Below are 25,934 nucleotides of genomic sequence, written 5' to 3'. Positions count from 1 at the left end.
CACAACTTCTTTCCATTATAACATTTTTGTAATTTAAGTCGAGGTTCAGGACCTTTCTTAAGAAGGAAGTGAATATGTCTTATAGATCACGATCCTGAATCAGGTGTTCTGTTTGCAAATAGTGCTGACGTCTACTCCTGGCTACTGATTCTGTGAGTCATTCCTAAATAAAAGTCAAAACTCATGGCCTCAATCTATCCCACCAAAATATTTTTCTTTGATTCATCGTAATGTATTTTTCACAATTAGTTTCAATAAACAGTGAAGTTTTGCTGCTTTAAATTCAGTGTGTATTAAACTGTAGCTCTAGTACTACTCTAGGGCTAGTCAAATGGCAGATCCCAGACCACATTCAGATACTGGGGATGAAAAGCTCTATGATAAAATACACACCATTAAATCCCAACTGCAAACATAGTCACCCTCCATTCCCCAATTTGCCACTCACTGCAACTCCTAGCTCCTTCCAGTCAGTGCTCATTTATTCAGAAATCCAACTCTGCTATAGGCTGTGAACGCAATTCCTGATCTCACAGATAATGGAAATTCTCGTCCACAGCCAGGTGGGAAGCCCAAACAAGCAGCAGTATTAACAGGCAAGAGTTGCAAGTGGCAATGAATGGTGAATCAAGAGAATAATATTTCCTTTGTGATCTGGCTGAGTGGAAGAATGCCTTTATGAACTGGGTGAGTATTTGGGAGAAGAGTATCTCAGTGAATTGGAGCAAGGAAGGTAAAGGTAGGTGGGAGAGAAGAAGAGCAGCACCTGTGTGAAATAAGTGGGGAGCTAGGAAGACTGGGTCTTTGGATTAGGAGGGAGGGAGAATAGACAGACCCAGTGAACTTGGAGCAGGGAGACGAGCCAAGAAGTCCGTAAAGAAACACGAGGGATAGCGAGCAGGTGAGAACCTTTTCATTATGAAAAACACTTACTTCTCGTGCAAGTTGTAGCTTGGCACGAACTAGTAACTAATTAAAATATGGCTACTTTATTTGTTGCTTTAAATCTCCAGGCACCTGTAAAATGTCAGTATGGCTTGGCTTTGACACTTGAAACTGTGCTATATAATGGAAGTAACATACAGCTTGAATGCATTTTTGCTAAAATTGCACAGCACAATTTCAACACACTTGATTTGGGAACTCCAGATCGCAGAGTCACTGACATTTATGATCTGTGGGCTTTCACTCAAACTAATTGAATATTCCTGCTACAACATTTACATCATGTTATAAGCTTGATTGCAAAATAAAAAAGGTAAATAAATGAAACAGATTTGCCAGGATTATCTCTTCTGTGGAAAGAGATTTAGGATTTCAAACACTTTATAAATCCATGTAAATGCATAGAATTGCGTTTATTTTTAAGGACAACTTCCATCAAATGTGTAATTTTTAATTTAAATAGAGCCAACCTCACTCCTAATAACGGAGGCTGTGGTTATAATGTGCCACTGGTCTGCCGTGTGTGTTGGAATTGCACTCCTGCAGATGGAAGAGTTTATACCCAATGCACAGACCTCCACCAACAAAAGGTTTGGAAAGTGCGGCTGAGAGAATAAAACAAACTCCGCTTCAATTCAGAGACGGTTCAAGGAAGCCAGGGGGACTTTTTAAACCCAGCTCCACACCGCAATAGAATGTATTTCACGACTTTGTTAAACTCCAATGAGTGAAAAGGGCCACACACAGCGGGTCACTGCTGAGACTGAAAGCGGCTGTCCCCCGACAGGCACGCCGCGGGGCGGCTCCGATACCTTTGTCCAGCTCCATCAGAGCAGAGTTCGCGTCCATTTCCTGCTCCCCATAACCTCCTTCCGATAGGAAGGGCCTGGCTGCAGCGAGCGCCATGACCGCGGCCCCGCTCTCAACCACCTTCTCCCAGTGATGCTTCTGGAGCGGAAGTGACGACACAGCCACCTCCAGCACGGTCGAGAGAGAAACACGCATCCGCCCGGCGGCCGCGAACCAATCAGAGTGCGTGACGTCTATTTGGCGGGAGATTGATTGTGGAGTGGAGCGCGCGGGAGTCGCGAGTAGTTTATTGCAAGAATTCCAGGGACCGCTTGCCCGAAGATGCTGTTCCGTGCTGTGCTCAATAACAGGGTCTGCAACAAAAAGCGGGGTGAGAGATTGCTCTTGAGTTATTCTATCAAGGGGTGTTATAGCTTTTAAAAAAACTTCAGGCCGTGTTTGTAATGTTTTCTGTAGCAGTGTTTGCTTATATTTTGTCAATCAGAATGTTTCCACAAGTGCCCTGGGGCGTTTTGTTACATTGAGTATGAAATAAACTTACCTTTCATGTGTTTCAATTATTAATTTCAAAGGCACAAACTTACTGAAGCGTAGTTGCTTGAACTGCATGTGGCAGTAAAATTCAAGGCAACCGCCTAACTATATTGCAGTATGCAGGTTTACAATAACTGCAGTGTTTCATTTTTTAAAAAAATCATTTACGATATTGGTCTTTTATTACTGGCTTTAAACGAAAAAAGTTATTTTCTGACTGTGCGAGGAGTTGGTGAAATAACCAGGATCGAGTATTTTCGGCTGGATGAGTTTGATCGAGGCTGTAGATGTATTCCATTTGAATGGAGGATGACAATAAGTTTTAGATTTTACTCGGTATTAGGAAATTGTATATTTCAACCTACTGCAAAAAGGGAAATACTTTCTAAAAAATAAGTTTAGAGGAATCTATGTGGAGAGACTAGAGAAGCTGAGACTTCTCTCCTTGAGTAGGGAAGGTTAAGGTGAGATTTAATAGAGGTGCTCAAAATTATGAGGGGTTTTGAAAAGGAGAAAGTTTCCACTGGCAGTAGGTCGGTAACCAGAGGACACAGATTTAAGATCATTGGCAAAAGAACCAGAGGGGATCTGAGGAGAATTTTTTTTAACGCAGCGAGTTGTTACGATTTGGAATGCAGTGCCTGAAAGGGTAGTGGAAACAGATTCAATTGTAACTTTCAAAAGGGAATTGGATATATACTTGAAAAGGAAAAATTTGCAGGGCTATGGGGAAAGAGCAGGGGATTGGGACTAATTGGATAGCCCTTTCAAAGAGCTGGCACAGGCGTGATGGGCTGAATGGCCTCCTGTGCTCTATTATTTGTCACGCTGCTTGTCCGACATCCAGTATTGGATGAACAGAAATTTCCTCTAACTAAATATTGGGACAACTGAAGCCATTGTCTTTAGTCTCGGCCACAAACTCCATTCCCTAACTACTGACTCCATCCCTCTCCCTGGCCACTGTCTGAGGCTGAACCAGACCGTTCGCAACCTTGCCGTCCTAGTTGACCCTGAGTTGAGAATCCGACCACATTTGCTCCATCATCAAGACCACCTACTTCCATCTCCGTATCGTCGCCTGTCTCCACCCTTGCCTCAGCTCACCTGCTGCAGAAACCTTCATCCGTGCCTTTGTTGCCTCTAGACTTGATTTTTCCAATGCTCTGCTGGCCGGCCTCCCATCTTTCACCCTCCATAAACCTGAGCTCATCTAAAACTGTGCTGCCTGTAACCTAACTCGCACCAAGTCCCATTCACCATCACCCCTGTGCTCGTTGACCGACATTGGCTCCTGGTCCAGCAACGCCTCGATTTTAAAATTCTCATCCTTGTTTTCAAATCACTCTATTGCCTTGCCCCTCCCTATCTCTAACTTCCTCCAGCCCTACAACCCTCCGAGATCTCTGTGCTCCTCCAATTCTGGCCTCTTGTACATCCCTGATTTTAATCGCTCCACCATTGGCAACCGTACATTCATGTTGCCTAGACCCTAAGCTTTGGAATTCCCTCCCTAAACCTTTCTGCCTCTCTACCTCTCTCTCCTCCTTCAAGACTTTCCTTAAAACCTATCTCTTTGACCAAGTTTTTGGTCACCTGTCCTAATATCTCCTTAGGCTCACGCATGAGTAATGGCCACTTGAGTGTAGCTCTGAAGGATGGCTGGCTGATAATTCTGGAACTGTACTCCTAGTACATTTGTGTGGAGGGGGTGAAGACAAACAAAAATAAAACTCAATAACTTGATAAAGAGTTTATCTTCAAATTTTCTTTTGGATACTGTTTTCTTAGTGCTTCAGCTCTGTACCCACTGCTGTAAACTTGCATGTGAGGGATATCTGATAGAAAAGATGAGGCGTATTAAGTTATTCAAACATTTGTTTATTGTTTGTTGCTTCTCCATCAGTTTCAATATAATTTTCTCTTTCCTATTAGAGCCTCACAGCTACCCATTAGAGACCTTGCTGCAATATTACCAATGCAGTCGACAGGATGAGCACACTTCGTACGGTGACCTCGGGGTACCAGTTCCTCCTTTTGGCTGCTTGTGGTCCACAGGTAAATTGCCCTATCCAGGACTTGTAATTAAATTATTTTGAAATAAAGACTGACTGCATGCTTACTTAGTGCATCTCATGAATTTTAATTTAAAAGTTGTTGCATCTCTTTAGATGGTTGAGAGTAGGCATTAGTTTGGGGTCTCAATTCAATTTGCAGTTCTAGTAGTTGGAAGCTGCAAGTTTGACTGCCACATACCTGAAGTTGCAACCTGAGTATCCAAACCAAACAACTAGTGCCTCTGAAATGTTATTCGGTGTAGTGATGGGGATAATGAGGCAGAATTAACTACATAATCTGATTTAAAATTCATCAGTGATTCAAGTTCCTTTGATTTCATTGAGTAACAATGCATGTGAACCAATTGGATAGTCAAAGTGTGGTGAATAGTTTGAGTTGTTGTGCTGGCCTGACACTTCACTCTCCAGCTGTAAGGCTCAAAGGTGTCATTTCTTTCAGGTACACACTTCAGTTGGGAAATATTTTGGATGGCACTGGAGTTGACCCCTGCCCTTCCAGCTGGAAGACACTGCATAAAATTGTACCAAGACAAAAAGGGGTGGAGTGAAATCCTAATATATGTTAATACAAAACTGGGAGATGCCTTCCTGGTTTTCTTTTGTGTAACTTAGTATTGTTTTCCATATGAAAAGGACTGTATGCAAATTAAGATGTCGCTGATGCACTGACTGATTTTACTGGTTACTTTACAGCTGAGGAGTTGCATCGGGTTCTTGCAGTAGTGAATGAAGAAGGTGTAGTCAGGCTGTATGATACAGAATGCCACAACAAGGGGGACCCAACTTTTCGAGGTGTGCCAAGATTTTATTTGTTTGCTTTCCTGGATTTTATTTTAGAAAGGGGTGTATCTAAATCTTGGTCATGTCAAGAAACTAAATGTTTCAGTTAGAAAATTATTTCATCACTGTTTTATAAACACAAATCTGTGTTACACTGGTAAGGAAGTAACTGAGACAGTGCTTCTTAGTGTGATGGTATTCTATTGTTCACAGGCTCTCTCTAGATCCCTGCTCAATCCCTGTTGTAGTTCTATATATGGTGAGATTTTTTTTCCCACTTCAGTTAAATCTACATGTCATTTAGAATTCATGAAAATGGTCTAGCCTCGCATGCAAAATCTAATTGCTGTAATATACTGGTAGGAATAATGTGGACGCTTTAAAAACATCAAGTTTAGAATGAGAAAAGGCCTTTTGACCCATCATGCCCCACTCCTTGCACAGTTCATGTATGGCTACATCAATTGTGGATCATCTTGATCCATTTTCACTGTAGAATACACGTATTACGTGTGTTCAATTGTAGAGCAGATACAGCTCAAAAAGTGGGATAACCTGCTTCCTGTGTTACAAAATAGATGGTGAAAAAATATAGATTACCTGCCTATGATACCAGAAAACCAAAATGTCCAGCAGCCAAAAATGGCTTCATTCATGACCATTATAAGCAATAAAATGTTCATTTATATAGTTGCCACCTACAGTTTTTTTTTCCTGTGTCCAGTTTTAAGGAGTCATTTAGAACAACAAATTAGCCTTATCTTGGAGCACCCTCTCAGCACCAAGACAGTGGTACGGAGCAGTTTTCTCAGCCCCCCCCCCCCCCCTCCCATAGCACTGGGTGCATCTGTGCTCAGTAGTGGTGCATGACCTACCGGCCTCAGGCAAAGATACAGGGGCTTCAAACCCTCCCCTTTGTCCTGCATTACCATGCTTACATTGCAACATGATTCCTGGAGTAAATATTGGGCAGAAATTATCTTCTCGCCCTCTCAGCTAGGTTCATGAGCAGTAAACAGCTGAATGCAGAACCTTATACATTCTTTTACAGGAAGCATTTACACATAAAATATGTGCTCAGCCTCCAGGGTGTAATTTGTTCTGCTAATACTAAGGGAGTACCAGTGGCTAAGAATAGCCCCTGGAGATTTTGATAATTTCACCTTTAAGGTAAAAACTATCCAACTGATATCTTCATTATAGTTTCATTTAAAGTGTCCTTGTTGCATACTGTGGTGATCCTTAGCCTATTTAGCATAATGATACTAGTATACTTTAAGGGACAGATTACTGTTGTTTATTATTAAGTGAAATATTAAATGCATTCTTTATAACAACTATAAATAGCAAACAGTGGAAATCTCTTCTTCCCTCCCCCATATATGATAGTGCTCTTGGTAAAATTCTTAACATCACTTTGAATTACTCCCATTATTGACACTACCAGTGACAGACCTGTAACCACCAGTACTTCACCCTAATGTTGTATAGTTCAAAAAGCTCTAGACACAAGCTAATTCTGGGAGGACAAAAATCTAGATTTTTTTGTCGTTTAAGTGGAGGTTGTCTTTGCCCACAATTCCGTTTTACTGAGATTCCAATGACAACACTGTCTCTACTCTCTAAATTAGATTTTTCTGTTTTCAGCGTGGTTGGCTCATAACAATGCAGTGTTTGACCTTGCTTGGGTTCCTGGAGAGCCAAAATTAGTAAGTATTCTTTTGTTTTCCTTGCACATTCCTTTAGCAGGTAGAGTATGCCGATTGTGCTGTTTAACATTTGTATCATTCGTACGTCTTTTGAAGGTTACCGCTTCAGGAGATCAGACTGCAAAACTCTGGGATGTGAAAGTGAGTGAGCTCCTTGGCACGTTTAAAGGCCACCAGTGTAGCCTCAAGTCGGTGGCATTTGGAAAGCAGGAAAAAGGTACCATATCTAAGTGTTTTAATTTGTAGAGCTTTATTTATAAAGAAAAACTGATTTTAATTTTATCTCCTCCCTTTATTAAAGCTGTGTTTTGCACTGGTGGAAGAGATGGCAATATAATGGTGTGGGACACTCGCTGCAGTAAGAAAGGTATGACTGTATTTTGTAAAGTGTCCCAAATGTCAATGCACTGTGTTTTGTGGTCATAAATGTTTTTTTTGTTTGTTTAACCCTATCCTCATTTCCTCCCATAATCATGAGTCTTATCTGCATCATTTTGCAGTGCATCCTCTCCCAAGCCCCTACCATTGAAAGTATGTAATCAGCCCCTGTGAGGTACACATGAGAAACTGGGAACATTAATAATGAATCCTCTCCCTGATATATTGCAACTAAGATTGGAATTTTAGAATATGTGCACTGGTTACTCAAGTGTTAGTTGCTGATAGACTAGAAATCTCTTCAAAAGCAGTCGAGCTTCTTGCTAGAAAAATGGCACCCACAACCAAATCCTTTCCAGTACCTGCCAATTTAGATGGGGTGTGGGGGGGGCGGTGGGGTTCTGGTGGAGAGTTGGAGAAATTGAGGCCCCACTTGAAAATAGAGCAGTGGGCTTAAATAAAGGGTGGTCCCTGTCACAGTACTGCTGACTAGATCCAGTTCCTTCTGGTCTTCCGATTCTAGATGTGCATTTTGAGGGTAGCCATTTCAACAAAGCGCTGTAAATGATTTTCTGAACCTGTGATAGTTACCTCTTGGACTCTTGGCTGGCTGTATGGGTTTTATCTGAAATTAGTTCTGACAGTCTGAACCCAATTTGCAGTGGGTGTGGCACAAAAATGTTTCTAATTCAAGCACAAAGCTCCCTCAGAAAACCCCATATGGATTGCTAGTATGAGAAAGAGAAAAAAATTCTCTGATGCAGTAGGGGTGTGTTTTTTAAAGTTGGAAATTAAGCTAGAAGGAGCTTTCGTCTGCACCTGGCTATGTTATTCATGGCTTGGAAGTGACTGATGCTGACATTGGCTGAGAGATCATTTTGTTCCCTTTGAACTAATCTCTTTAATCTTGCGTGTAAAATTCAAATTAAAAACTTGAATTTTTCATTTGTAAACTAGGACAATTAATGTGTTGCATTGCAATAATATGTCTTGTCTGAAAAGAACACTTCTCAACACCCTTTTAAGAACATTATAAAATGTCATGAAATCACCCTGTTGTACATCAGAGAATTGCAATTTACTCCTTGTGGTCTCTACATCGCGTAATGTACTGTGCAACGCTTGTGGATTGCAGAGTTTTTTGGTTCATGCGGTCTGTTTTATGTAAAGAAAAATGGACAAAGAGTGGGACTAATTGGATCGCTCTTTTCATAGAGCTGGCACAGGCACGATGGGTCGAAAGGCCTCTTTCTGTGCTGTATGATTCTATGACCTAAGTACTTTTTTAAACCAGTGTTCCCTGTGAGTAGAGTGCAGGTTCTTCCTTTCGTCCTCCTCTATTTCATTTTTGCACACGTTGTAACAAAATTAGTCACTGATCGACAGCTTTTGGTGGCAGGTTTTTGCCTCCCCTTTTGGATGCATTACTGAGGTGCTTAATGATGCACGCATAACTTAATATATTGTGGAATACATCGGTGATTCCAGCACTTCCGCAGTCCTTGGTGTTCAGACTGAAATGTCAACTGATTATGTTGTCAGATTATTGAAAAATTCCTTAATAAGAGGAAAGTGACATCAAACAAAGTTGTGCCTTGGTGTAAAGTAAAAACAATTGAAACAGTTGAAAAGTTTTTGTTACATTTTGCTAAGGAATTTCTGCACACTAACCTGTACATAACATGATGCCATATATGCTCTTACCGTTTTGAGCGGTACTTGTATTCAGAAAAATATTTTAGAAATTGTTTTCAAACAATTCCGATTGATGTTCTTTCGATTTGTTCTGTCTTTCATTTTTAAAGAGCAAATGTTGACCTCATTGGCTTATTGACTGGAAAGGTCAGTGACTTGTTTAAGGGAGCTGAATGGTCAAACATTGAAGCCATGCTGCAATAATATCTGTATATTTACTAATGTCAGTTCTTTTGTACAGTCAGACTTGGCACTTCCTTCACAGCAGTACTCAAATGTTGTTACCAGTACTTGTTTAAACAAATGTATTACATTTAAAACAAGTTTAAAAGTACAATTCTCTGACTTTTTAAAAAAAGGCAGGGGCCCTGATCAGGAGGTTGCCTTTTTTAATGTACAAAATGTTCCCTGCTATATAATTCTACAGTACATTAGTGTGGAACTGAGCCATACAGAACATAAAGTTGAGTCCCGGATCTCAGGTGAGGTAGTCGAGATACTGCCTTTCTGTGGTTTGGTTGTGATGTTCTCTTTCTTCCCCTGCCCTCCCCACCAGCCCCCTTGCCTGGGTCTAAGAGACTGCTGATTCTAACTGTCTAGCTTCAGGCATGAAGAGTAGCCATTTGGGCAAATGAGTTCCTCCAGAAGAGTAGGGAACAAAACTGGAGGGGATGGACTATATGCTAAGTCTGAAGGTTACTCATAGGCTTCTTGCTTCTGTTTAGATGGATTTTACAGACAAGTGAAGCAAATTACTGGTGCTCACAATATGCAGGCCAAACAGACTCCTCCGAAACAGAAAAAACGACGACCGGCTGCGCGGGGACTTGCTCCTTCTGTGGTATGACTGCTTTTCACAGTAGTTCTGTACCTATCTGTGGTGGTGCTCCACTCACTGTCTGTTCAGTGGCTGGGCTTCCAAAGTCGCCTGACCATAATGGTCAGGATTATTGCATGTGCTGAGTTGTTTCTCTTGTTATCTACAGGATTTTCAGCAGAGTGTAACGGTGGTGATTTTTCGAGATGAGAACACTTTGATCTCTGCGGGGGCCGTGGATGGGTGAGTGCAACTTGGAATCGGAGCTTTGTTGCCAAACGAGTGAAATAACAATTGCCTTGTTACACTGGGCAGCTCCCATTCTCCCCGACGCCAATTTATCTTTTTTTTAAAAATAAATTTCTTCTAGCTTCCTGGTAATTCAATTAATCTCTCTCTCTATTTTTTTCTCTTTCTTTTCCTCTTTTTCTCTCTCTCACAGTTTTATCAAATATTTATTCTGCTGGCTCTATTTTAGGCCACCGCTTCAATCTCCTGCCATTCACTCTTATCATTCAAAATGAATACCAAAGCTTTGCTGAAAAGTGCGGGATACAATTAAAAGACTAAGGAGGGAGGTCTTCCTCCATGTTTTTTTTATATACTAGTCGAGTTATACACGGGTTGTCAAGATAAAATGCAGATTTCAGGTCAAGCAGGGTTAGAAGGCGGGGAAAAAGGAATTGGACCAAGAAAGGGGGTGGGAGGAAGGAGGGAGTGAGGGGAGTGGCAAAGTGAGGAAAGGGAGAGAAAAAGATGAGGAGGAGAATGGATAGGAGAGATTGGTTCCAGTCAGCTAAATGATGCTCGGTGGGAGGGTGGGTTGAGATGTGCTTTGGTGAGGAGGCTGATTTCCAGTCACCAAAACAATGCTTGATGGATGGGGAGGGGTGTAGTTGTTAGAGGGGTGTGGGCACTGATCACCGAAGTAATGGTTCGTGTAGGGTATGTGGAGAGGTGCTCAGCTTAGGTGAGTAGGCTTTGATCGCCAAAAGCATGGTCATTGTGGGGTGAGGAGAAAGCTGGCTCCAAACACCAATGCACTGGTCAGCAGGGAGGGGGGCATCCACTATATTTCTGCTCGGTGCGGGGATACCAAGTGTGGACTGGGGTGGTTTCTTCCACATAGCTGTGTGCATTTGCTGGGGAGGGGGGTAAGGCAGTGCCAAGTGCGTGGTGCAGGGGTCGAATGATACGTCTGATCATTGGGGGCAAATCTAAACAATTAGATCAATTACCAGATCATCTGTTTTTGGTGGTGTTGGCAGAAGGATAAATGTTGGCCGGGTCACTGGGAGAACTCCCTTGCTCTTCCTCATAGTGCTATGGGATCTTTAATGTCCACCTGAGAGGGCAGATGAGGCGTCGGGGAAACGTCTCATCTGAAAGTCCAACAGTGCAGCACTCCCTCAGTACTGCATTGAAATCGGCCCAGATTGTGTGCTCAAGTCTCTGGAGTGGGACTTGAACCCACGACTTTCTGACTCAGGCGAGAGAGCTGTCACTGAGCCATGGCTGACATTTATTTAGAGCATTTATTCAATGACTATCCTGTATGTAAATATGGGTCTTATTTATTTTCCAGTGTCATCAAAATGTGGGATTTGAGGAAGAACTACACCATTCATCACCAAGATCCTGTGCCAGTCCAGTCCTTCCCTTATCCAGGAACCAGCACACGGAAGCTAGGTGCATATTCTTTTACTGTAGGAGATGGGTGAGGATTCACTGGTGTGAATCTGGCATTTAATTTGAATGCAGCATTATTCCCCTGAAGGAGCAGAGGAAATGGTGCAGGACCTATTCTGACCAGGTGTCATCATTCAAATAGTGGTAGTAGTAAGCTAGTACTGCAAAAGTAAAATACTGGAGTACTGTCCTGAGACTCTGAATATTTAAAACTGTCATGTCCTGTTCTGAATGTAGAAATATAGAGGACCGTAACTAGTTTATCTATGTCATTTCTAAGGCCTAACAGAATTGTTTAGAATGCTTGTGCTTAGGCCCTTGGATTGTGTGTAAGCATTAGTTGATTCAGTTATAGTACAATTAGTTTTTGGCTGTGTATAAATCAGATTTTTAAACCGTAACCTAAAATGATTTGGGATTTCAATTTCTTCACTGTAGGATACTCCAGCCTTGTCTTGGACTCAAAAGGCGCCAATCTTTTTGCAAACTGCACTGACGATAACATTTACATGTTCAATGTGACTGGCCTGAAAACTGTACCAGGTAACTAAGGGACTGTTATACTTGTGGTGAGGTTCCACTTGTGGCCGTAATGTATGAATATGTTAATTTTTCCATTGTTTCTTTTTTCTATCAACCAGCACTTTTTAAAATCTGAACTAGATTATTTTTTAAATGAAATCCATATTTGTATCCTTTAATGTTTCCAACTTGCCTACACTTTAAAAAGTAATTATGTAAAGTGTTTTGAGATCTTTTGATGTGGAAGGTGCTATATAGATGCTATTATTGTGATTTATTATGTCCACAACCCTATTGTAGGCCCTGCTTAAAGATTCTGATGCATACACACTTAGCTCATTAATAAATAAGCTGCATTTACACTACAACAGCATTGGTGCAAAGCTGAGAACTTATAATATAAATTTGGAGTCCGGGTCCAAGCTGATGAAAGGAGAGTGAGACTCTCTTTTTCAGCAGGAGGAGTTTCACTCAGGACTCAGTTTGGGCACTAACTTAGGATTTGCACTACAATGCTATCATTGATGCAAAGTGAAACTGTTGCGCACCAAGATGACAGTTGTAATGTGAATGCAAAAGAAAGAAGGACTTGCATTTGTACGGCGCATTTCATGACCTCAGGATGTCACATAGTGCTTTACAGCCAATTAAATACTTTTGAAGTGTAGGGAAACGTTACAGCCAATTAACGCACAGCAAGGTCCCACGTACAGCATTGAGATAAATCAGCAGATAATCTGTTTTAGTGATGTTGGTTGACGGATAAAAGTTGACCAGGACACTGGGCGAACCCCTCTGCTCTTCTTTGAAAAGTGGGATCTTTTACGTCCACCTACCTTACAACCTTAGATTCTTGATCGGTAGGAGAAACAATTTTCTAAAGTGATAACTGAGGTGGTGGAACATGAAGCAAGTCTACAGGGAGTTTTTTTTTAAACTTGCCTTTCCTGAGTTCTCCCTATGTCTAGTGTACTTCCCTGGCTGAGGGAATAAGCTGGAGATTTGCCCTTTAGCTGACTACATTAAAGTTTGCAAGATCCTCCCCAGTGAGAAGGACTACATTTTGTAAACCCACATTCCCTGTGAAAAGCTTAATTTGCCTTGACTGCATTGCATGAGATTAGAACGTACCTGTTGAGGAAATCTGGGCACAGCTCAATGCACTCTAATATACTGTACATTCCTAGAATGTCAAAATTTGACTCCGCTTGTACTGACATCTTCGTTTTACCCAAATGTAACTTGTTCCATTTACCACCAAGTTCAGGGTCAAGAAAATAATTAGAGACTTTATACCATTGAGGCAGAACGCAAACTAATGGGGAATAAAAATAAAGAAATAATAACATTATCATTCTTGAGGTTCTTGACCTACTCTTTGCATGTTTTTAAAATTTCCAACATTTTAAGACCTAAAATCTGGCAGTAAGTTCCACCAAGCCCAGGTCAGATCTTAATTTGTTGCATTTCTTCATCCTCCTTTCACTATTGCTCTTCTCTTTGTGTTTTGTATAGTGGCAACCTTCTGTGGTCACCAGAACTCCACCTTCTATATTAAGGCCAGTCTTAGTTTGGACGATCAGTTCCTCCTCAGTGGGTCCACTGACCATAACGCTTATATCTGGAAGGTGAGTGACTGCCATGCAGTTAGAAGTGGAAGCAGGAGCACCAAGCCAAAGTGCCTGGTAATACTATACTCTTCAATCTGCATCTAAAAGCACTTCACACCAAGCCGTTACTACAATCCAGTGTCGCAGTAAAAAGCTTCTCTTCCCTGCCCCCTTCTTGACCATGGTATATATGTGCTGAAAGCAAATAAATTGCATTGAGTTACTATAAGCCACAAGATACCAGTTTCCTTGAATTAAAAAAAAATACATTTCTGCCTCTTCAATTTTCTGCTTTCCTGAATGTGCTCACTCATGCTGCCACAAGGTTTGGTTGACCTCACTCTACCTCACCTAAATGCTCAATCTTCATGTGTGATGCTTGTCAGCAAGTTATTCATCCAATTGCAGGGAAGGGGGAGGAAACCAGTGGCACCATAGTCAAGCCTGATCCTACCGTCACCCAATGCATGCACACACTTTCATTTCCAGCAGGAACTACTAAATCATAATCAAGAATGGGAAACTTGTCATTTTCCTGCTCCCTCCCCCTCCTAAGCCTAGAGATGCTGCGGTTCATTATAGTGTCCCTGCTGCCACCCTGGCAGTAATCAGGTCAGCTACCTGTATAGACCAGGAATCCTGGCTAGGAATGTTCAGTAAGAAGGTCCAATGAATTGGGTGGATTATTATGATGTTGCATGTGACTAGACCCACTATTCTTCTGCATAAGCCTGGGATGGGTTGCATTCAGTTCAGGATCTAAATTGAATGTTTGGTTTCAGAGATTAAATATTACTACTTCACTGAATGCTGGTATAGCCTGGGTTAAAGTTCAGGGTCTTACTTTCTGAGTAAATTGCTCCAGTGTCTCAGTAAATAAAGCTTGTGCCCAGCTCTCAAACACTCTAAAACTACATCTTCCTGGTAGCTTTTAATGTTTAAGTTCAATGTAACAGTCAACCTATTAACTGCCACATCTGCGTTAGTGCTGAAATGGAGGATGACTCATCAGGAAATTGAAAGCCTGCAGAACTCTTGCATAAGGTTAGGAATTCCTGTGATTGTTTTTTTGAAAGACTGAGAAAGGGAAAAATGAGATTTATGGAGTTGACTCATTTGTAATGATTTCCTCCGGCTCAGAGCTGCCTGTTTCAGCAGGAGAGTGAGTCTTTCAAATCTATACTACTGCGTTCATCTTCAGCAATTGTCCCTCAGCTGACACAGCATACAATTCATTTCAGTCTTGGACAACGTGACTCCACGTTGAAATGATAACAGCTATTCTGTGCTGCGCAGGAATCCATTTAACCAGCATCTTCTGGGCTCCGCTGAGAGCTCAATGGATAAGTGCATTGAGGTGAGATACTGAGCCATACAAACCAGAAAGCACCCTGGTTTGATCCCTGATCTATGCTGCGTTAGCTGATCCTAGCAGGGACAGCAGTGGAGTGTTGTAGCTGGCCTCAGCATCTGGGCTAGGCTGCGTTAGCTGATCCTAGCAGGGACAGCAGTGGAGTGTTGTAGCTGGCCTCAGGATCTGGGCTAGGCAGGTAGAAAAATCAGCCAGGGTTGCTGCTCCTGATTGCTAGCCAGTAACTTCTGCTGGAAAGTTATTGCATATACATTGGATGAGAACAGGATTGAGCTTAGTTGTGATGCCTTCCATGATTAAATAGCTTAACCTCACTATTTAAGGTCACAATGAAGGTTTCATTGGGCTATCTATTGAATTGCACCACATGAGTCACTACCTTCAGAGACGGAGAAGGGGAAAGAGGAGATAGCACAAATTAAGAACTCATCACAGCCGCATCCAGTGGGTTGTGCAGTTCCGGAGTAAAATGGGTGAGCAGGAAACCTTTTCTCCACAAGAGATCGGCTCCAAGCTGCCCTGTAATCTCCTTTGATGATGGGTAGGATAGTTTCCAGAACCCCTTGTTACTCATATCTTTTCATCATCTGCTGAAAGTGGGTGAACTTGCGTGAGCACAAACTGACCAAATGAGCCTATTCTGTTAAGGTGAGGGATGTTTGAGGTAAGAAATGCCATCTTATCACTAAAATTTAGACTACACTAATGTATCAAGAACTGCCCCGACATCCCAATCTGCTTTGGAGCCAGTTTGGCAGTGTCCGATCTAGATTGGTGTCAAAGGGTTGTAGTGCCACACTAATTATAGTGACTGTGCGCACACTCATCACAACTTCACAATAATAATTTGAGTCTGAATTGCAGCACTATCATTGGAACTTGGGCCACTTGTGACTTTCTCTCACCTGAATACAATCTGGGATTTATAATTGCATCAGTGAGGCTTAATCAAGCTGAACATGATGCTACATTGCAGCAGATGATGTTTGGCTTGTTGAATTATCTAGCTTTAATGCAAATTAATTTTTTCCCAATTCCTTGTTATTTCAGGTCTCTGATCCTCTTCATCCTCAAACAGTGCTCCAGGGGCACTCCCAAGAGGTGACTTCCGTGTCCTGGTGCCCTTCAGACTTCACAAAGGTCAGTCAGCATGTGTGCTTGGGATCTGTTCAAAGGGGAGATCACTTGTCAATTTGGCATAGAATCTACTTGTTTGTCCCAGATTGTTGAGTGAAGTCTGTCACTATGCTGACGCTGACCAAATTGTCCTTATAAAAAGGACAACTGGTTAATCAGCTGTGCTGCTTGGGAACTTACCCAAGGAGGAACAGTGGAAATTCTTCTTAATTGAAGCAACCATTTTCATTTTAAATCATCAGCACGAATACATGATCCATGAATATTCATTCCATTTGTTTTGAGAAATTGAATCTTTTTATTTCTGTTAACTGTGTAACTAATTTTTTTAAATACATACTTCAGACTGGCCCTGATTGCTCTTTGATTTTACAACACAGTTACGCAGATTAATGAGTTGGTTGGCTCGTATTTGAACTAATAGAGGGTGGTCTAGAAAAGCTAAGCAATCCTGCTAAATTGCACCAAAAATGTGCTGCTGTTGTGCGCTGTGATCAACTAATCCTTACCACTCCAAAATAAGAATCTTAATATGTACCACTAAATTAAACTCCCAAAGTGTACTTGAATCATGTCTGGAGGAAGCAGGGTTTGTATATGCATCTTTAATCTGATCTTTAAGGAAATGTAATTATCTTGGGTGACCATTCTATAATTTTGCTTTTTCAGCAGTGGACTTATTTTAGTAAATGTTTTTTCCCCCAAAGGCTGGAGAGGATTTACATTCCAAAAGATAAAATGTATAACTACATGAAGGTAGATTATTTAAAGTAAGGCTCTCAGATGCACAAATAAATTTAGTTTTCTTCTCAAAAGAGCACCCTCTGCACAAAACCCCTCCTGTAAATCTATCCATCACAAAGCTGCTAGCATTTGTGATTTTGGAGTTCTAATTTCTTTGTCTCCGTCTTCTCCTTTAGATTGCCACTTGTTCTGATGATAATACTGTTCGAATTTGGCGTCTTGATCGAAAAATGGGTGTGGCAAGGTCAGATTTGGTGGGGTGTGCACGCCAGAAGAAGCAGTTGGAGAAAGGTAAAATTGATATTGGACCCACTAAAGTCTCGATTACATAACTTAGCCTTTTGTCTTGTGTACTATTATAGCATGATTTGACCTGTATATACATTACTACAGAGCTGCAACATTCAATTGTTCAGTCTTATACTATAAAAAGAACATTGACTGGATGATAAATTCTCTCTATTCTTGGGCAGTTTATGCTAAACAAAACAATGTTTTCTTACTTCTAAAAATAGAAACAACTGGTAACACACAGCAGGTGAAAGAGAAAACTAGGTTAATGTTTTGGCAGTGACCTTTCAGAACACACAAAAGCATTATACCCAAAACATTTAACCTGCCTTTCTCCTTCAGATGCTGCTTGACCTGCTGTACTTTTCCATTTTGTATGTTTTTACTTCAGAAAATACATTATTAATATATTCCTTTATCTACTATTAAATATATTCATGGGCCATTGAGCAACATAATGAGCATCTCAGAGTGAAGATGATCCAGGTTTTGAGTCCTGTAGCTGCTGATTGTAATGTATTTAGGTGACTATCTGACATGATGGAGGGGGAAGTACTTGACATGATCAGCTGAGTAGAAATGCACCATGTGTGAACTAATCAACTTGTAATCGGGACTGGTCAGTGTAACTTGCTGTGTTGTGCTCAGCAATGTATAGGAATATAGAATGGGATAAAATAAGTCTTTAAACAAATTGGAGTTTTGTTATGAACTGGTGTGCCAGTGAAGACACATTTTGCAGGCACTTTGCACAAGATTGTACAAACATGAAGCCTGTTTATGTACCTACAGGTAGATTCCAGGATACTTTCTCTAATATGGCAATGCTGCCTGCAGAAATTATAAATTAACAACTTTCACTGACAGTTGCTATATTAATTTTGAATGTTGTGAATCTTAGTAAGTTTTAACCTCTTGCTTTTAACAGATGCTGTCATTAGGTCAATACACAATACTCCTCTCAAAGCATCAAAGATGGAAGGTCCCATTCTGCTATCGCCACAGCAAGCTGCATGTGCCCCCAGTGTCACTGGAGACCTGCCTCTCTCTTCCAGCACACCCACCTCTGTGACTCAGAGTTCCTTTGCCAAGAATTGTACACCACATCAGCTAGCTCAGTCAAGTTCTACTTCACCAAATTCTGCCTCTGGGAAAATGTCGATAAAGAAATGGATGGTTAAGAGCCCCAGCACTCCTACCTCTCTCTCTGGTGCCCCCAATACTTCACCCAGGATGGTGCTGGGCCCAGTTGGACAAAGTCAATCAAAAAATGTCTCAGCAGCTATAAGCATCCAGGTTTCAGAGAAGAAAGTTAAAAGGAGATTGGACACCAGTGGTGGGTCAATAATGAATCATAGTAAAAATGAAGACTGCACTTTTGCAGCAGAACTCAGTCCCGTTTCTAAAAGATGTAAAGTTGATATCTGCTGCTCAGAGGAGCATAATAGGAAAAACTCATCCATTGAAAGTACGGAAGATAAAGGGATGAAAAGCTGTGAATGCAACTCTGGGGAAAACTTTCCTCTGGCAAGCCCTTTCCCCAGTCCAGGCCTGGAAGCTTCCTCTTCCTGCAAGCTCCAATACAGGCAGAGACCTGAGATCCTAGACAAAGAAAACAGCTCTCCTCAAAAAACAAACTGGCTTGCAGAAATGGGGGAGAAACAGAAACTTGAAATGGGCGTTAGGATGGGGAGATCATGCAACAGTCCTACAGCCTTACGGAGTCCAGTTGTAAAGAAAAAGGAAGAAAGGAATGCAACAGGTTCACCAGTAAGTAGTTGACTAACGCTGTGTACTAGGTTATAATGGTCACTGCTGTCTTGAAATGAAAAATATTGCCGATGAAATAGTGATTATGAAATAAACTTCATAAACAGAGCCATAGATCCTGAGTTACAGGGCTACCAATGTTCAAATCAGGCTTTTGGCTTTGATTAACTTTCAAAAATTGCAGTTGCTTTCGTTTCTAGGGGGTGTTCGGTTTGTTATTTTAAACTCTTAACTTAGTAACCATGCTTCCTGAAAGTCATGGGGGAAATACCTCCTTTGTGCATCCATATTTCACACCCTCTGTAGTGATGCTCCTTTCTGAATGCTCTCTTATAGGTTTAATCTCTTAATTTTATGCATTAAATTTTAGAATCCCTATTAATATCCCTTTATAAAAAATCAAACTTATAAAATAATTGAACACCTATTTTGTTTCTGATGTGTCACTCATTCAGAGAATTAGCTTGGATTGTTTATGTAAATTGTATTTCAATATTCCCCCGCCCCCCCCCCCAGAGAAAAGAGAAAATGACTAATGGGGAAGATTTCTGGTATGTATTCATAACATCCACCAGGTGCTGAATAATGTTTGATTTCATTTGTGTATGTACTACAGGGATTTACTATTATTTCTTTTTGGGTAAAATATGGCGTGATTGTTGTTTGAATCTTACCACCGTTAAGCTCCCCGGGTCGATGACTGCTGACCGTTAAGCTCCCCGGGTCGATGACTGCTGACCGTTAAGCTCCCCCGGGTCAATGACTGCTGACCGTTAAGCTCCCTTGTATGCCTTACCTAAGTCAAATCAATTCTCTGATGCCATTAGCACTTTAAACTGGCGACTAAAACAAGAAACAGGTGTGTGTTGGTTTCCCTTCCATGTACACAATGTTAGTATCCCAAAAAGTTGTTGCTTGTGCGGCAAAGTTCACATAACTTTTTTTTTGTTCTACAGACTCCAGCTTCAATGCGCAAGATCTCTTCATATTTTCAGCGGAAGTCGACTGACTGACTGTATTGTACTGCTGGGAATTATTGACTTAAATTAATGCTGCATTCTGAGGTCGCAGCACTCCTCTTGAGATGGAACACTTCTTGTCTTCATTGTGCAGTGTTTCCTGTCTGTGCCATCTGTGATGGTATCTGGTTTCAATTAGTTTGCCAGTGAAACTGGGTTAACGTTTTTCTTTTTTTAAAAAAAAAACTTTTTAACCTTTGTTCACTCCTTTATCCCTTGTTCCCCAATCAAAAAAACCTGGATAACTAATTCAAATTCTGGTGACAATTTATGTACTAGCAATGCAGCTCCCTACTACAGATCCAAGGTTTGTGTCTTGTGTTGGTTCATGTACAGAGGAGACCAGTGCATACTTAAGTGTGTGCATAGAGCACTGAGAGGTGCCAGCTGTGCCAAATACTGCTCATTTTGTAATGTTGGGAAACGAGCAGTTAGAGAAAATAAGGAAGGACTACAAGCTAGAAGAAAACACCTGTATTTAAGTAATCAAAGGTTTGAGCACTGAACTAATCACTTGGTTTATTGTATTGACTTTGGTTACTTGACTTATCAAAGGATGAGATTCCACTTGAATTTTATTTGATTTTTAAACAGTATCTTAGAGCATTTTACTCTTCCTTCAAAATGTCATTCTACCTTTAAAAGGCACCATGTTGCACCTATGTATATAAACTATAAATATGGATCCTGGTTGTGTTACTGGTCCGTTTTGAAACTTTGCTCCACGTATTTCAACATATTTGTTGTTCCCTCGCTGTGAGCAAATCAGATTTTGTTCCGATACAAACCTGGACACAATCACACAGCTTAGAACTAACTTATTTGCATAGTGATTATAGATTCTACCATTTGTTTATACTTTGAAAATGCATTAAGACTTTTTATTACAGAAATGTGTATGAAGCTAAAAGGCTCAGTTGCAAGGAATGTATAATAGTTTTTTGTGTGTTTAAAACTGTATAATCACGATATCGCATAACAAAATGACATTATGGAAGAATATTGATGATCTCCTAAGCCAAAGCAGTGGTTTATTTACAATAAGCAATATAAGCTCCCTGCCGTTCCTCAGACCCAAACTCTTAGCTTTCCAATATCAACACAATCAGAACTAATGCAATACGAATTCATGGGGTTTTACCATTTGCAGGTGTGCTATAGTCTTTCATAATGTGGCTTATGTTTGATAACTTTTATGGTTGGTTTTACAAATTATGATAGTAACTGATAGATTGACATCAATGATGTCAGTGTTAACTTACTGATGCTGTAAAGTGTTGTGACTCAAAGTTATCATTGCATTGTCTGCAGTAGTTTACTGGGCAGTTTCTGATCAGGATATATAGTACAATTTTGTATAATGTAAATGTTTTATTTGAATTTGGGAATTAAAGTTGCAGAATGTATTGACCCTCTAATTGCAAGGTATTAATTGATCTCTTCCTCCATAAAGTTGGGTAAATTTCTACCCTTCTAAAAGTTTAGAAGAATGAAAGGTGATCTCATTGAAACATAAGATTCTGAGAGGGCGAGACAGGGTAGATGCTGAGAGGCTGTTTCCCTTGTCTGGAAAGTCTAGAACTAGGAGTCATAGTCTCAGGATAAGGGGTCGGTCATTTAGGACTGAGATGAGAAAACATTTCTTCACTGAGGTTTATGAATCTTTGGAATTCTGTACCCCAGAGTGCTGTGGCTGCTGCGTCGTTGAGTATATTCAAGGCTGAGATCGATATGGGGATCAAGTGGGAAAGTGGAGTTGAGGTTGAAAATCAGCCATGATCTTATTGAATGGCGGAGCATGCTCGAGGGGCCGTATGACCTACTCCTGCTCCTATTTCTTATGTTCTTAAAGTATGTAATGCGTTGTCCATTTTATAATGCTCGTGAATCATAGTACTGAATGTTTCAATACTACATAGTTGATTAAATTCTTTTTGTTTTACATCAAAAACAAGGAAGCAATGATGAATCTCTACAAGACATTGATTGGGCCTTCGTTAAAGTATTGTGTGCAGCTTTGGATGGCCCATTATAGAAAGGATATCAGAACTGCAAAAAAGATGCAATTTAGATTCACTAGAATGGCAATGATACAATTATGATGAGACTATATTAAAAAAATCACAACTAGGGCTACATTTACTGGAGCTGAGCAGATTAAGGAGGAATCTGATGCATGTTCAAAATTTACACAAGGGCAATGATTTAAAAAAAATAATAATTTTCACTTGTGGGCTGCAGCAGGTGACATCTCCCAGTTTTCTGATCACCATTGTTACAGGGAGGGTCACTGAGGCTCTCTAAACCAGGGGGAACAGCTACATCTCTTTCCCAATCGACATCGAAGCAGGAAGCTTTTCCCGCGTTGCAGGCTTCCTCGGGGTGCAAGGTGCCATAGACTGCACCCACATTGCTTTGCATGCTGGCCATCACCATCCTGGCATCTTTCTGAATAGAAATGAATTCCACTCGCTCAACATCCAGCTTGTTTGCAACCACAGGCGGTGCATCATGCGGGTCTATGCCTGGTTTCCTGGCAGCGGTCATGGTCCATTCATTCTGCGCCAGTCCCCTAATCCGCCTTTATTCCAAACAGGCTGTCAGGTCACAGGCTAGCTACTGGGCAACAAAGCCTATGGCCTTCAGACATGGCTCATAACAGCTGTCAAGAACCCAGGCACAGCTGCAGAGCTGGCATATGAGAGTCATGCTACCACCAGAAACGTGATTGAGCAGACTGTTTGCATGTTTTTAGCAACATTTTGCTGCCTGGACCGTTCTGGAGGCACTCTTTAGTACAGCCCTGACCATTTATCCAGATTTGCAGTCATCTGCAGCATGCTGCATAACTTTGCTGTAATGAGGGACAAGCTCATTGAAGAGTGCTTCACTTAAACCATCCCTTCCATCCCCAGTACACCAACAGTCCCGTAATCCTTATCACCACCATCCTTACTACTACCATTTAATTACCTTTCTTCAGGTCAGCCTTATGGGTCTTGCCCTAATTTCACTACAAGTAAATTGCCACGATAATGCAGGTTGAAGTCCAATTCCACAGAAGCATGCTCTACCATGTCTATTGACATTCTCCACACGTTAAACTTAGGTTTGCATTGGCTCTGACAGTTGAATACAGCTGGAACAGTAACATGGCCCTAGCTACTTCAGAGGCAGAACAACATGGAGGAGAATTAAACTTAGTAATGAAGTGTTCTCATCTGTTTAACAGTGTATGTTCATCATAGCTACCGTAGCTCCTTGCCCACCTTCAGAAAAATGAGAATTCCTTTAATCCAATATCCATCCTAGAATATCACATCACATTAAACTTCTTTGGTCCCCTATCTTAATCGTGTTTCCCAAGTATATGACTGATTTCAGATGCTATAGAAATGTTAATATTTCCTTCTGAAGTGCACTGCTCTCAAGTTAATTTTTTTTGCCCCAAATTGTTCTAGTTTAAGAATTCTTTGATGTAATTGTGATTTTTCTGGAGCCAGGTGTTTCAATTTTTGCATGTTAAAATTGAGGACGATAGTGAATGCCCCAAAAAGTGGTGTCAAATCAAATGGTCGATCCAAAGGCATTTGAGCCTTTAAACAAAAGGTAGGAGTTATATTTGGGGTAAATACTGCAGAATCATTGACATCACTTTTTAAAAAGGGCCATTCAGCCCCCTTGTAAAGTGGGGCAGATTTTCTGGTAATGCTTGCATTAATTGCTAAGACCCATACCTGGACCCTCTGGCTGATGGTTTCTTTGGATGGTTAATCCAGGCATAAACCAGGCTGGGGATGATGAAATTCCTCACATCAGGAGCCATTTTTGGGGCAGAGAGAGGTTCTGTCTCAAACAAGTCCCCACAGAAACTACCAACAAAGGCTTAGACCCATTGTATCCATGTCCTGACCCAACTTCTGGTTTCCCCAAAGCACTTCCAGGGGACTTACTCCGGCAGTGTGGCCATTAGACCTGCAGATTGTCGGAGCTAAATTATTTTATTAAACTGTCGTTATAAATCTCAGATTAGTAAAATCGTGTTTCTTTAACTTCAACTTCACAGACCAAAATATACCATCTAATTATTAGAGGAATTAGCCTGCTTTCCATAGTGTCAGTTTGGCTTAGTTGATAGCATTCTTGCTTCTGAGTTAGGTTATAGATTCAAGCTCCACTTTGGATAATAGGATGACAGTTCAGTGCAGTAGTGAAGGGAGTACTGTATTGTCAGAGGTGCTGTCTTTTGGACGAGACATTAAAGCAAGGGCCCTATCTGCCTGCTCAGGTGGATGTAGTTTAAAAAAAAAAAAATTTATGGCACTATTCAATAAGAGCCAGGAGTTTTCCTGGGGTCTAGGTCGATGTTCTTCCCTCAGTCAACACTAAAAACAGATTTTCTCTTTGTGGGACCTTTTCTGTACCCAAATTGGTTACTGTGTTTACCAACATTTACAATATGACCATAACTTCAAAAAGTAATTCATGGGTTGTAAAATGCCTTGGAACATCCTGATATGTGAAAGGTGCTATATAAATGCAAGTTCTTTCCTCTTTCTCTCCAGTAATCACGTGATCAAATAATGCTACTACAAGCCTGGCCCTATCTGCAATAAACCTGTTGTATAAGAATTGATTGCCGCAGTCACCTTCAGTACTTCAACTAATAATTTATCAAAATTACAATTGGGATCTCGGTCAGTTGTTTAACGTGATTGATGTTGGATGAAGGTATTTGTAGTTAGCCAAAATGTCTCACACTGCTGTTCACATAAATTTGGCATAACCGCTGTCCTGAATTATTCTTCTACTCCCTTTGGCTGTCCACTCTGTGATGTATACTACCAGCAATCAAAACAAACAGTCTATAAACATGAAGCGTTTCTGAACTCAAAAATGTGTTAATGGAACTGAGTGCCTGGGTAGTGGTGTTTAAGTCCATTTCAATTAGGATTAAATACTACACCTGAAGTTCAAGGTGCTATCCCATGTTTCATTGTATGGAGGCCAAAATCCATAACCGTTAGGATCGCTCCTGCTGATGCCCTCTACTACCAACCCCCCTGAAGTCTGTGGGATCAATGGGAGGGAACCATATCTCCATGGGGCAGCCAGGTGGTGCACCTCCAGCTCCCATCTACCCCATTGCCTAGAAAACCTGACCCCCACCTCTTATGGGGTGTTGCCTCCTTCCCCCCCCCCCCCTAAAAAAAAACATGTCTCCCTATGTAAGAAAAACAAAAGAGGATTCCGTTTTCTTAGGTGCTTCCCTGACCTGGACCCCACTGCTGAGGCCCATATTTGCCTATCTGGAAGCTGGTATCTCTCAACTCACTTGGTGCACTAGCCTCCAGAAATACGCCAGATATCGACTGAGCCAAGCAGTGGGAACACCCGGTGTAGGATGTCCCCACCCCAGGCGCAACCGGGTCTCTGCTATTTTCGTGGTGGGCTCCTCATCTCAACTATAGGTGTGGAAACTGGTCATTGATTGCACATCCATAATCATTGCTCTTTTATAGAAAGGGCCTTTGAGATCTTGGGTCCTCAGGCTCCTGAGCCAAGGAAGGGCCTTTCTTCACCCTTCATCAGGGAATAGCTCACTCCTCTATTCCACTTCCAAGTCCTCATCCAGAATGCTTGAATATTTGGCATCAGGAATTCTTCAGCTCTTCAAAGAAGATAAGTGAATGGATGGCTTCTGGGTGACAAGGCAAATTCCTTACTGTTTTGTAAGAGGTGCAAAAACAGTAACATAGCCCTAGCTACTTTCGAGGCAGAACAACATGGAGGAGAATTAAACTTAGTAATGAAGTGTTCTCATCTGTTTAACACAGTGTACGTTCGTCACAGCTACCATAGCTCCTTGCCCACCTTCAGAAAAATGAGAATTCTTTTAATCCACTATCCATCCTAGAATATCACATCACATTAAACTTCTTTGGCCCCCTATCTTAATCATCTGACTAAGTCAGTATGAAATAAATGTGTTTTCCTGTACGGCTATAATTTCCATTAATAACAAAGCATATCA

At 41.1% G+C, this 25,934-nt stretch overlaps 2 protein-coding genes across 2 annotated transcripts in view; one reads left to right on the top strand and one right to left on the bottom strand.

Annotated features, from left to right (window-relative positions):
• Positions 1 to 1,889, bottom strand: part of ints7 (integrator complex subunit 7) — a 49,078-nt gene extending 47,189 nt beyond the window's left edge. The window contains exon 1 of the mRNA XM_067988947.1: positions 1,758 to 1,889. Within this exon, the coding sequence (XP_067845048.1) occupies positions 1,758 to 1,851 (94 nt within the window). The 5' untranslated portion in view covers positions 1,852 to 1,889. The remainder of the gene's footprint in view (positions 1 to 1,757) is intronic.
• A 171-nt stretch (positions 1,890 to 2,060) lies between these two features.
• Positions 2,061 to 21,307, top strand: dtl (denticleless E3 ubiquitin protein ligase homolog (Drosophila)). Its single transcript, XM_067988946.1, has 15 exons — positions 2,061 to 2,125; positions 4,225 to 4,347; positions 5,061 to 5,159; positions 6,795 to 6,856; positions 6,953 to 7,073; positions 7,158 to 7,223; positions 9,655 to 9,770; positions 9,916 to 9,989; positions 11,332 to 11,435; positions 11,874 to 11,978; positions 13,473 to 13,585; positions 15,990 to 16,079; positions 16,997 to 17,111; positions 18,040 to 18,881; positions 19,838 to 21,307. Exons 1-15 carry the CDS (start codon positions 2,077 to 2,079, stop codon positions 19,892 to 19,894), a joined length of 2,136 nt encoding a protein of 711 aa, XP_067845047.1. The 5' UTR covers positions 2,061 to 2,076; the 3' UTR covers positions 19,895 to 21,307.
• Positions 21,308 to 25,934: the final 4,627 nt, after the last annotated feature.

Source organism: Heptranchias perlo, chromosome 8 (assembly GCF_035084215.1).
Source record: "Heptranchias perlo isolate sHepPer1 chromosome 8, sHepPer1.hap1, whole genome shotgun sequence".
Taxonomy (NCBI): domain Eukaryota; kingdom Metazoa; phylum Chordata; class Chondrichthyes; order Hexanchiformes; family Hexanchidae; genus Heptranchias; species Heptranchias perlo.
This window is presented reverse-complemented; position numbering and strand designations above follow the sequence as displayed.